At 36.8% G+C, this 13,552-nt stretch overlaps 1 protein-coding gene across 11 annotated transcripts in view; it reads right to left on the reverse strand.

Annotated features, from left to right (window-relative positions):
- The window catches only part of NCKAP5 (NCK associated protein 5), a 973,837-nt gene that overhangs the window by 430,699 nt on the left and 529,586 nt on the right, over positions 1–13,552 (reverse strand). For all 11 annotated transcript variants that reach the window (XM_038565025.1, XM_038565023.1, XM_038565024.1 and 8 more), the window contains one exon: positions 10,421–10,554. In XM_038565025.1, the coding sequence (XP_038420953.1) occupies positions 10,421–10,554 (134 nt within the window). The remainder of the gene's footprint in view (positions 1–10,420; positions 10,555–13,552) is intronic.

The following is a 13,552-nucleotide window of genomic DNA, read 5'->3' on the forward strand; positions in this document are numbered from 1 at the left end:
TGGGTCATCTCAGCTAAATTCAATGACTACACAGTTCAAGTAATAAATATAATTGTATTTCTGTAGTAGTCTAGATGTCTGGAAGTACCAATTTAATCACGAGTCCAGCTGGTTTGATAATACAGCGCAAAAATATACTAAGAAAGTAGAGACCATAAAAGGGGCATGGCACTAAAGAGAGACAACTACTGAAACTTCCTTTTGAATTCTGAAATGGGAAAAGAGAGGCCACCAATTTCTCCTTTAAATGTAATATAATTTCACTTATCACTTTGGCCCAAATTTCTTGAGTGCAATCTCAGCCAAGTGATGATCAGTTTTAAGAAACACTGTCGATGTCAGAATGTCTAAACTTATGATCAAGGCTGAAATCTGATCAAATACAATTGCTTCTAATATCATTTGAATTTTCACTTTTTATCACTGATCATAAACTACAAAACGAATTCATGAGAGAACAGACAGGATTTGACCAGACACCAGAAGTCCTGGGGTCCAGATTGGGATCCACCAGTCCATGTGACCATGAACAAGTGGCTTTGTTTTTTTGTAAGGTTCAATAGTGATATTTATTAAAATTATGATATCACAATATACTTCGTTTGCCATGCCAAAGGTTAGAGTGAAAACTGAATGACATAATGTAAGGAACAGTTTGGGAGACATCATAAAATAAAATAAGTAGGGAACCCTGGGTGGCTCAGTGGTTTAGCACCTGCCTTTGGCCCAGAGCGTGATACTGGAGACCTGAGATTGAGTCCCACATCGGGCTCCCTGCACAGAGCCTGCTTCTCTCAGTGTCTGTGTCTCTGTCTCTGTCTCTCTCTCTGAATAAATAAATAAAATCTTTTAAAAATAAATAAATGAAGTATAAAACATCATTTCTGTGACCATGATGTTAATAATAATAAAAATGCTTATTATGAAATATAACAACTTGAAATGTTATAGAGACTAAACATGGCAAAAGAAACTCATCTTTGAGTTCCGTGAAAACATATCCTGTCAATTGCAGCTAACTCCAAATGACAGGTGAAAACCTTTGGTCAGCAGAAATGTGCAAAGAATTCTAAAATACAATTTAATGAAAATCACAACACATTTCTTTTGTCAGGAGCCCATAGCTTGGGCACAGCTAATTCCCTGCTTTATTCTTGGGAACATTCCTAAAAGCTCAAGGCTGTTCGTTAACAGCAGATGTAGACATTTATAAATAAGAATCATCTTAACTGAATACTTTTTCACAATTACACAAAGGATCCTAAAGAACAGGTCCAAATATTTACGACTAGCATTCAGAGAACACACTCTGTGGGGATACCATTCATTACAGGCACTGCCTATGGACCAAAAAGGTAATCAGAAAATTATCCTCACTCCTCAGACTTCTGCATTGCATTTGTCCCATATGCTACCATAGAAGCATTCAAAGAAATGTTATCTCAGGGTCATAAAACACTCTCTGAAAGTAAACTTTACCCTATGGGAAGTAAACTTTTAATGCACCAAATTCCATTTAGTGCCCTGCAGTCAGGAATTCTGCAAAGAATATTCTGAAAAAGGCAACTCATATTTTATAGGTGAGTACTCTATCATAGAAGCCCAGGAATGGGAAATTGGGTGTTCATCCTCCCAGGCCATCATGGTTTATAACTCTAAGAATGATGACTATTATCAAAATTTTAAAAGATTCACAGGAACGGCCATTCTACAACCTCTCTTGGAAGCAAATTTCTATCATAAACACACTATCTTTAAAATTCTTCCATGTTTAACCTAAGTCTTTCATAGTACAACGCTGGCTGCACCTTTCTGTTCCAGTGAAGATATTCATTCATTCATTCATTCATTCACTCATTCATTCATTCTTCAAGCAGCAAATACTTATTGGATATATACTATGGCAAACATTACTGTTTGTCATGCAAGAAATGTATGGGGGTGTCAGAAAAGTTCTCCACCCTTTAGGCAACAATAACCTTGATCTCTTTATTTAGATTATTGTTAAGAACAATGTTTGGAAACAGATGCTAATTTGCAGAAAATGTGGAGAACAGAAAAACATATTAAACTGTCCCAAGAATAGCAAACAAAAATTTTAAACTGAGAAACTGTAGTCCAAATGCTCTAGGTTCTTCCATAGATATTTGAAAGAAAAGCAAGTGATAGAAGGTAATCTATTTGTCAAAAAAAAAAAAAAAACTAAAATATATAATCAGTTTTATAACAAACAGCCAAGGCTAAACTTCAGTGTCTGGAGATGCACAATAAGTGGTAACATTATTAAAAACACAGAGGTTATTGCTATAAAGGCAGGATATTATTGGGGGAAGTGAAGGTTGAGATTGGGAAGAGACCCCCAGGGTCATTCTGGGTGCCTTGCGGAATTCTTTCTTGACTTGATATTGGTTACAAGAGTGTTCATTCCCTTAGAAAAATAATTCATTAAGGGTGCCTGGGTGGCTCAGTAGGTTAAGTGTCTGCCTTCAGTTCAGATCATGATCTCAGGGTCCTGGGATCAAGTCCCACATGGGGCTCCCTGCTCAATGAGGAGTCTGCTTCTCCCTCTACCCCCTCTACTGCCCTGCTTATGATTTCTCTCTTTCACGTGCTCTCTCATAAATTAATTAATTAATTTGGGGAAAAAAGAGTAATTCATTAAGCTAGTTATTTTTGTGTGTGGTTTTCTATATCTATGTTTTGTTTTTCAAGAAGCATTTGCTAACATGGAGTAACTCCTATACATCGATAGTGAGAATGCCAAATTGCACAGCAAATTTCAAAGTAGAAAAAGTTTGGCAGTTTCTTATAAAGTTGAATGTACACTTTCTACAAAACTCTCTAATCTCATTCCTCGTTATCTGCCCAAGAGAAATGAAAACACTGAAACTAGAGCATGAAAGTTCCAAGTTTATAGCAACTTTATACTCACCCCTAACTGGAAGAAACCCACAAATTGCTGAATGGATAAACAAATAGATGCTTTTACACAATGGGATATTACTGACCAATAAAAGGGAATGAATTATTGCCACATGTAACAGCAAAGATGTATGTCAAAAGACACATTGAGTGAAAGAAACCAGACACAGAAAGTGAACTATTTTCTAATTTCAATTATATGATTTTCTGGAAAAAGGAAAACTACAGGGAGAAAAATCAAATCAGCCATTGCCAGGGGCTTAGGATATGGAGTCTTAACGGAGAACAAAAGGAAATAAGGGAACTTTCCAGGCACAGGAAAATATCCTATATTTTGATTTGGTTACATGATGGTATATGCTTGTCAAAACTGATTAAACTGTACACTTAAAAAAATGGATTTTCTGCAGATCTGACCAAAAGAGTGTTTATTATTGAGAGTAAGAATGAATTTAGTTTCCAATTTTAAAATAAAATGGATTCTATATACTGTATGTAATTTTTTTTTAAAGAAAAAAAAAGTATTGGGGTGGGGATAGGAACACAGTAAGAGTATAATGGGTAATTTAAAAAAATATTTAGAAGAGAAACTAAATCACTGTTTTTGTTTTGTTGGTTTTTTCTGTTGTTGTTTTACTGATGGCTATTTCTTCAGAGAGACTGTTTAAAACTGAAAACAATTTTGGATGTCATAAAGCTCTCTCTGTTCAGGCTTTTTCCCAAACCAGTTCAAATAAATCCTAAAGCAGACAACATCAGAGCCAAGAGTAATAATGATTATGTCCACTGCAGAGGATCGTAGCTTCCTTTTGCCAGTCAAGTTCCTTGGTATTCAATTTTAGCTGTCCTCTACAGAAATACCTCATCTGGGCTTGGCAGTTTTCTAATCTCAACTTCTCCAGAGTCAAGTAACCAAAATAGACATGGCAAGAGCCCAACCTCACAGAGCTTCACCGTGATCACGGTGAAGTGTGGAGAGCAAGATAGTTCCCTCCAAGTCCCTAACACAAAAGCCTGTTGTTAGAACTTCAAGAAGGCATGGCTACAACAATATAATTATAGTTTCACTTAAGTAATGCGCTTCAGTTGAAATACACTGCCTTTTAAAAACCATAAGAACTATAAAACCATAAGCAATCCAACTTCTAGTTAGAACTGGAGCTAGAATCAGGTCCTAAGAAGCTCCATTTAATAGGATGGTGCTCTTTGAAATAAATTTGGAACTATACTCTGTGTTAAAACTGTTTTTTCTACCAGGGACAAATAGTGGCAATATAACTTCTATGTTTTTCTATTCAAAAACATATAACTTTGTTAAGAATTTATGGAAATTTTGACAATGTCATCATGTCTTATGCAGAAACAGAAATACAAAGGAATTAAGGAATGTTTAGCAGTTAAGTTAGCAGTTGCTTAGGGAGCTGAAAATGGCTTTTTTTTCCCTCTCTCTCTCTCCTCTTATAGTTGGTTTTAGCTTCCCTCTGCTTTGCTCAAGCAAGAGCTTATACACTACATCACTAAGATATAAACTTCTGACATCAAAACATGATCCATATTATGTGAACCAGGCATTTTAAAAGATGCTATTTAAAACCTTTTTTTTTCCATCTGTGTGATTTGAAGAAAATGTATCATTTAAGCAATGTTGCTTTTCCATTTTAAACTTCTAGTAGATTTTCTCAAAGGAGATGAGAGGCCTCCATTTTTACAAAAAGTCTCAGCTAAAATTATTGGTGATAGTGTGGAAATAGCAACTCCAAATCAATAGAAAATTATCCTCTATATTCATCAGGAGGAACAAGGCACTCAGGAGAGCCAGCCCCTGTGATAGGTTAAAGTTGACGAAGGTCTGAGATAGGAACAAATGTAGAAGAGGAGCACAAGAGCTCTGTGCTGTTGATTGTCCAAAGGTCAATCGACAGCTTTTCTCATCTAGTTATGTTTTATTCCTTCTAAAGATGTAGAGAAAATGTTCTTTTAATGTACCTGACAGACACAGAGGCAGAAGGGAATACGTGGGTAGAACATTTAAGGGCATATTATCCTCTTCAACACACACTTCTATGCCAGGTGCCTACAGCTTCCAAATGGGCAGCAGAAAATGAACTCTAGGCTTCCATAAAGTCTCTGAGAACTGATAATGTGAACAGCAACCAGTGAACGAGTTAAGCAGTAAAACCATCTCCATTTACGTCTCCTTGAAGTTCAGAATGCAGCCAAATGCACTTAAGCTTAGCAATCAACTGAGATAGGAGAAATCCCCGTTACAGTAAGCAAAGAAATAGCTCCGAGGCAGCAGATAACTGTGTAGGGAGAGAAGGTCAAAATGGGTGCAGAGAAATTCTGGAGGTAGAGGGGGAAAAGCCTAGTCTTCATTTGGGTGATTTTTAACTATTCTTGTCTATTATGGGTGACAAAGCTTAATCGTTCCCTCTACTTAAATTAACACCGCATGGTATAAATACACACACAAACATATGTGCATGCACATGTGTACAAACACACAAACAGGGAACATTTCAAGGCTGCAGAGAAACACTAATTGATTCCTGATGATGCTTTGGGTGTGATATGGTTCACTATCAGTATCATTTATAAAATACATCTTCCTGGTGGTGAGACTACCAGGTTGATTCTGATTTACTTTTATTCTTTTTTATTAGATTTTATTTATTTATTCATGAAAGACACACAGAGAGGGGCAGAGCGAGAAGCAGGCTCCCCACGGGGAGCTTGATGCAAAACTCGATCCTGGGACCCCAGGATCATACCATGAGCCAAAGGCAGATGCTCAACCATGGAGCCACCCACACATCCTGATGCAGGTTGATTCTAATTTAAAGCTTCAAACATACTGTAGCACAAAGCTGTCATCTGATAAACGTGTATTGCTAGTAGCATATAGCTAATTTGTGCTAATTTCATCTGGCTTAATTCATGCCTTTGCATGACAACATACCATTAAAAATATGAAGTCTGTCCTGAATTTGAACAAAATGTCGCTTTACTTACAGCTAAGCTAGAAATATAGTTTTTTTTCATATATGTACATTAGTCTTCTCTTTCTAGAGTCTCCATGTTTTGAGGACACATACTGTATTCTATCTTCCTGTACACACAATAAAATGTTTGATTGATAAGAGCAGCAGCTTTCAGCAATAACCTACACATTGACTGGATTGTTTCAAAAGGAATCAACTCAAATACAGGTGCAAATCCTGCGTGGTTTGCATTAAATCAGTAGTCTGTATTGCTTATTTCTTCACAATCTGGTCCTTCCTAATCATTGTTATTCTACGTCAACAGAGCTCCCCCGGTTGGAAATCATGTTCCTGATGTGCTTGTCTAGGTGAATCTAACTGATGCACAAACACCTCATTCACTCAAGGTAATGACACTGGGGGTTCCAACACTAATCTTTACATAGACGGGCAGGTATGATGTGAGCCACACTCACATCATTAACCTTGGCTGGCTGACATGCACAGTTCAAATGAACAGTTACAGAATTACAGAAGCGTGCAACACAAAGTTAATCCCACATAAAATATGCCCAGCTACGTATACCACTCAGATGACAGGTTAAACAATCACTATGACATCTGGAAAGCATCTTCAATTTGTATCACCAAATATCAAGACAAAGAAGCCCTAATGATACCATTACCTGCCACTCAGTACCAGCCTATTGAAATGTTCCTTCATGTATGGGGAAGATTTCATTTGGAAGTATCTTTTCTTCTCTATATATTTATATGAAAGGTTGTAAATGGTCTGATTCAAGCTTGTTATGGCTGCCTGAATTACTCTCAGTGCAGGTAATTTCTGATTTATGAGCTTAGAGCTGATTATGTAATCTCTGGTCACATCTTTATCTCTCTTTTTTCTTTTATTGCCCAAATTTTGGACCGCTGCTGATCATTACACCCTAATCAGAGGTCAAGAGGGAAAAGGGGATTATAAATGAAGGTTTGGTAGTGACATAAAAGAGAACTACTCTTTCAAACGTTTTTATAGATTTTTATCACCTAAGTGATCCCATTACTCATTACCACAGATAATCACAATGTTCAGGTTTGGCTGGTGCCTTTAAGCCACCAGGCGTATCACCTCACTGTAACTGCATAAAATCAAGCTTTGGACTAAGCCATGCAGCATTGATTCTGACACCTGAACTCTACTTTGCATGTACATCTAATTGTCCTTGCTTCTAACTTCGTTATCTACTTTCCCCTCCAATGCCTCACCTCAACCCTGAATCTCAGACTCCAGAATCTCCTTCACTACCAGTTAGATGCCCCTGTGGCAAAAACACCATCAACTATACTGGGCAAATACTTCTGGGCAGCTCTGCCTCAGCATCTCATGCCTCTTCACTCCAGGTTAATAAAACAAGTATCAGAAAGATGCAGCACGTGTCTATCCAGAGATTCCCGTGAACTTGCTGTAGGGTGCCTGACTTGACAACCATGAGTACTAGAGTTCTATTTACTCATTATCATTTAGACATGAAACCACCATTCTTATTTCATGTACTGTGACATTCAGAAATCCCTTAACTTTGTAGACACGAGTGACATTGCAGAAGTAGCAATACTTCTATGAATTTTTCCTAATCTGCACCATTTTGGACAATTGTCTGTTATATCCTCCAATGCTATCTCTGAAGGGGCCGATGGATGTGTTCTAACATGGGTCTGTTACCAGAGACAATGTTTCTCTCCCTGAGGAGTAGTAGCCTTTGTCTAGGAAATAACAATTACATATGATCTAGTCTGCCAGAAATCTTAGAGCTAAATCAAATGCTCACTCTCAGAAAACATGGCAAGCCATGTAAGTACTATTACTTGTCATACCACCCTTTTGGGGGCTCTTATTTCCTATTTTTATGTTATTAGTCCTATTGTGAAGTTACTTTTTATTGTAAGCAACTTCACATCCTTTGAAAAGATGGGATTCTGGCACTAATTTTCAAAATTAAACTCATCCTATAAGCAATACTCAAAGGAAGTTTACATCTCAAAGAGTCATATACAAAATGAACTCGACTCGTAGAAAAGGAAAAAAATTATGAATATAAAGGTTTTAAATTCAACACAATTATTTGGATTATGGAAATTATTTATGTGAGCAATTAGATGTGGACCATGTCCAAGGGTAATATGCTATATACATGTCCTATAATATGGAGAATTTTACAAAGACTTAAATTATAGTAACAGGATTGTTTAAATAAACATTACCAGAAGCATCGTACAAACCAAAGTTTAAAATGTAAAAGGCCATCAAACATGGTGTAGTGGGCCTACTTAAATTATTGGGTAATTATCTTTTTAAAAAAGTTTTTATTTAAATTCCAATTAGTTATCATATAGTGCAATATGAGTTTCAGGTGGACAATACAGTGATTCCACACTTCCATACATGACCCTGTGCTCATCACAAGTGTACTTCTTAATCCCCATCATCTATTTCACCCACCCCCTCACCCACCTTCCCTCTGGTAACCATCAGTTTGTTCTCTATAGTTAAGGGTCTGTTTCTTGGTTTGTCCTTTTTTTCCCCTTTGCTCATTTGTTTTCTTTTTTCTTTAAATTTTACTTAGTTAACATACAGTGTAATATTCGCCTCTGGAGTAGAATTCAGTGATTCATCACTTACATACAACACCCAGTGCTCATCACAAAAAAGTGCTCTCCTTAATCCCCATCAGCCATCTAGCCTACCCCCCCCACCTCCTTCCCTTAACCCTCAGTTTGTTCTGTATCATTAAGAGTCTCTTAAGGTTTATTTCCTTCTTTCCCTTTGTGTAATTATCTGTGATATATGCTTTTCCTTACTCCTTTGCTGATTTACATTAGTTGTCTGGCTATAACTGGACTCGAACTCCTTAGTTCCAATGAAGATTTACATAGAGAAACTGATTACAGCAGGAGGAAATGCAGTATGTAAAAACCAACCACTATTTGTTCTACATATAATTATCTTCTCTTTCAGGCTAGGATGTAGCCCTGGCTCTTGTGCAACTCAGACCCATATGGGTATCATCTGATTTATAGCAGATGACCTGGCATCATATAAAAATAATTTACTGTGCCATGTGTCTCACGCCCTGTAAATCAATAGCTTGAATACAGAGACATCTCAATTAGATAGTGCGAGGTAGGGCCGTCTACCTCCTCCTTTCCTGTATCACTAAAATGGCAAACATTACAAAGCAGTGCTTATTTTAGAGCTGCTTCAAAAGTTGGAGGGGGGATATCTATTATTTCCAGTTGGGAGACAAAAAGTGAGAGTTGCCATCAAACAAATGAAAAATTAAACACAAGTTTGTATAAGTAATAGCCTGAGAGGGGTGGGACATGCATTTGTTTAAGTATTGATTGGTACACTTCTTTAGCACCTGTGTATTATCATGGGCTCAGAGAGCGGAAAAGGGCATTAAATTATGACTCTGAATGCAGAGGGGTCATCCATCCTTTCCAACCTGTATCTCCAAGAAGCTTCTAAACCAAAGTCACAGCATTATGGTATTAGTCACAATGAGATAAATCACTGGAGGCTCAACTTCGGTTTCTCCCTGTGACACATCCAAAACTTAAGCTATCATTAGAAAAGCTTCATAATGAGGAAGCCATCACTGATCATATCCAAATCCTAATGGTAAACTAAAGACAAGACCTACATAGATTGATCAGGAAAATTTTAGGGCAACTTCTCAAACTTGATTCAGCCTGGGATCTCATGAAGGAAAAAAAAAAAATGAATTTCCTGATTTTGCAAATGGCGAAGTGAAATACAGAAATGAAAGTAAACTGTCCTTCACAGAGTTCCCGTATCTGGTCCCAGGACTGGAAGAGCGCAGGTTTGTGTTTTTTCCATGGAACTGAATAGATTTTAAATAACAGATTAAACCTTCACCTAGCCCCATAGTAACCGTAACTGGAAGCTGAAATATTCTGACTGTGTGGGAATTAAACCTAAAAGCTACTTTTCAGAATGTTCCTTTCAAATTCAAGTTAGGTCTTTTTAAAGGAAAGAAATGAATTGATTTTGATTTTTTTAAACTATTGGTAAATGTTTCCTTTAAGTATGAGTAAGAGCTTACTGAATGATTGGATTCACATTCTCTATCTTCCTTAAAATAGAATTATGATGACCGGAAAAATTTCATCCTCCTGGCTGGCATTTCACAGGATATTCCTATAGGTCACACAGCTACCACATCTTACTGGAAAATCCCTTGGAAAGCCATCAAGGGAAAAAAGACAACCGGATCCAATAAAGCCAAGACTATACTATGTGAGGTGCAAATAGCAAGTTTCAACAAATTGGCCCAAATGCCGTATGATGGCATGGACAGAGGACAAGGTCTAAGGTGTTGGTAAATTAGCTCCTCAATTCAACAAAAGCATTCATAAAGGAAATTCAACCACATGGGCTCTTGGTGCAGGAAGAGATACCCCTCCCGGAACAAGAGGTTCAGTTCAGAACATACCTGGAGAACTGTTGCTGGAGGCCACGCATCTGAATTCTGTTGCGCTCAGACTCCAGTGTCACCTCCTGCAACCGCTTCTCACTCTGAAGACGTAAGTGTCTCTCCTCTTCCAATTCATGCATCAGCTTCTCATGCTATAAAAGGCACAAAAAGGATGACTTTTAAGGAGGTGTTTCTTAATTACTCTAAGAAAAAATAATTAGTAATAGCTGTCAGTTACTAAGTGCTAACTTGGACTTTATATATAAATTAACTTCATCCTCATTACAACCCCATGAAGTAGGTCCTATTACTAACCTCCTATTATAGACAAGAAAACGAAGGATCAGAGGCATCTGAGTAATTTGTCATAAAAACCAAAAGGTAACAGTTTTCAATCCTGGCTGATGTGTCTCTAGTACTCGAATAATTTTCACTAAACCAGGTGGCTTCTTGTGCAGATATGAAGATCTATGACCCAATAATACTATCAAATGTATTACAATTTGAGAAATGATGAGTAAGATCATTAGTCCCTGGTTCAGAATTATTTCATCTCTTCAATCTCTAGTATATATTTTTAAAGGAACAAAAGTGATTTGTGTACAAAGACCCATAATTTCAGCTTAATTAGGCTGTGGAGCTGACAAGAATAAGGTTAAATAATTTGTTTTTATTTGTCCAGTTAGGTTTTTACAGATATAAATAGGCTAAACCACCAACTTTCTTTATTATCCCAGAAAACTAGCTCATTCATAAACGGGAATCAGTGTTTCAAAGGACTGGATGACCCAGAATAGATGGTTCCACAAAAACTCACTTCCAGAACCAGTCAAGAGCATGCAAACTCAAATCCCCCTGATATTAACTCATTCATGCCAATGTCTTTTTGGTTTTGTTTTAGTTTTGTTGCTCTACTGCTTTTCTTTTTAAGCATGTCATGCTATTATGGTTATGGTTGCTACTAATGTGAGCACTTTGCATGCAGAATAGATATTCTGCAATAAAAACCAAAGAACAACTCAGTGCCTGACTAAGAATGGCTCACATTCTTACAGGGAAAGAAGGGAAGCAAAGGCTGCAGGCTGCATGATGCCTCTGAACCATGCATTATACAGAATAAAATGCTATCTACTGCATAGGGTGTATTCACCAGAAGTGATAGGAAAGGTGGATTTTCTCCACCTCTAACTCATGGGGGAAAGTTCTCCTGAGGTTCAGGAAGGAAACAATAAACCATAATTTGGAAATAAACCAAGATCTTCTAATATATATATATTTACACACACACACATATATGTGTGTGTGTGTATATACATATATACATATATATATATATATATTCTCCTGCCTGTACACCTGTGACCATGCTCTTCCTCCTACTTAACAAGCTCTTTGAAGTCTATTTAAAGCCTAGGGACAGGACACCTGGGTGGCTCAGTGGTTGAGCACCTTCCCTTGGATCAGGTCATGATCCTGGGGTCCTGGGATCAAGTCCCACATCGGGCTCCCTGCAGGGAGCCTGCTTCTCCCTCTGCTTATGTCTCTGTCTCTCATGAATAAGTAAATAAAATCTTAAAAAAAAAAAAAAAAACTAGGGACACTGCCAGGCTTGGCTTTGAGCAACCTCTCTAGAACTTCCCCATATCACTTCATTGTTCTCTCCCTTCCTTGATTTCCACAGCTGCTAGGCACTTTGCCACCCTGCATGCTCTTACTTACTTTCGTCTATTATTATTTTCATGTGCATTTATTGTGTTTTTCCACCTACATAAACATCTGTTTGAGATTAGGACTATGACTAACATTATATATATATTTTTTGTTATTTATCATACTGGAAATATATTTGCTTATTGATTCTGGAGCTGGCCTTTAGCTAAGTCAAGCCAAACTCTTTAGTAGTTTATTTTTAACCCCCATAAAATCAGTTACTTCTATCAGATTCAGAAAAAGTAAAATCAAAATCAAATCTTTATTCTGTAATGTCCAGCAGCTTTGGAAAAGAAGAAAAACATGGTTTTGTAGGGAGAAACATACTAAATCAAATTTTTGTAGAAATAGAGTGGCAAAAATTTTATTACATATATTTTATATTATTATTAATTTCATTTTAACTTATCTTTCATTATTTATAGTTTATTACATATATTTTACCACAATAAGAAGATAAAAATAAAATTTCTGTTATTACACATAATCAACACTCCTCTCTATATAAACTCATTGGACTAGAAGGAACATCATAAGTCACCTTTATTATAGAATTTGGAAGACTGTGCTTTGATTCCCAAAACAAGTAAAACAGGGATCCCTGGGTGGCGCAGCGGTTTAGCGCCTGCCTTTGGCCCGGGGCGCGATCCTGGAGACCCGGGATCGAATCCCACATCGGGCTCCCGGTGCATGGAGCCTGCTTCTCCCTCTGCCTATGTCTCTGCCTCTCTCTCTCTCTCTGTGTGACTATCATAAATAAATAAAAATTAAAAAAAAAAAACAAGTAAAACAAATGGTACATGTTAAATAGTTAAAAAGCACATCCTATGAAAAAGGTGACATTTTGCATCCCTTTTTCTTTCACAAGTGAAGAATGTCACATAGATTTGCTCACTGTCATACTGAAGAATCCTCAAAATCTAATAAAGGAGCATATTTTCCATATGAATAAACTTTTCTGTTCAATTTTTTAATGCTTTCCAAATACAAATAAAATGATACCCTCACAATCAGAGAAAGTTCTAGGGAATTCAAAGAGTAATGAGGCAAAAGTTGTTTACTAAAATATATTCCGTTTAAATTGTGTGTATTTCAATTAAACCATCAAAGCTTGACAATAAGCCATGTTTACTTTCCAAACAAAAGGGAAATAATTTTCTTTTACTCAGATTATAAAACATGTATAAAAGTAACAAAAGAAGGTATCAATGGATTGGCCAGATTTTTTTTTTTTATTATTTTATTGGTAATAGCTGTATCCTCAATATAAACTGATTTGTCCCCCAAGTAATTTTTATTTTATCCCACAGGTTTGCTCTCTACCTTTTATAGCATGGAGAGTGAAAGGGATTGAGAAATGCAGAACAGTTGAGTGTTATTTATAAGATGCTGCTCAGTACTAAGGAGTAGTAAGTAAAAAACAATGTGAAATCTAGGTTG

Source organism: Canis lupus, chromosome 19 (genome assembly GCF_011100685.1).
Source record: "Canis lupus familiaris isolate Mischka breed German Shepherd chromosome 19, alternate assembly UU_Cfam_GSD_1.0, whole genome shotgun sequence".
Taxonomy (NCBI): domain Eukaryota; kingdom Metazoa; phylum Chordata; class Mammalia; order Carnivora; family Canidae; genus Canis; species Canis lupus.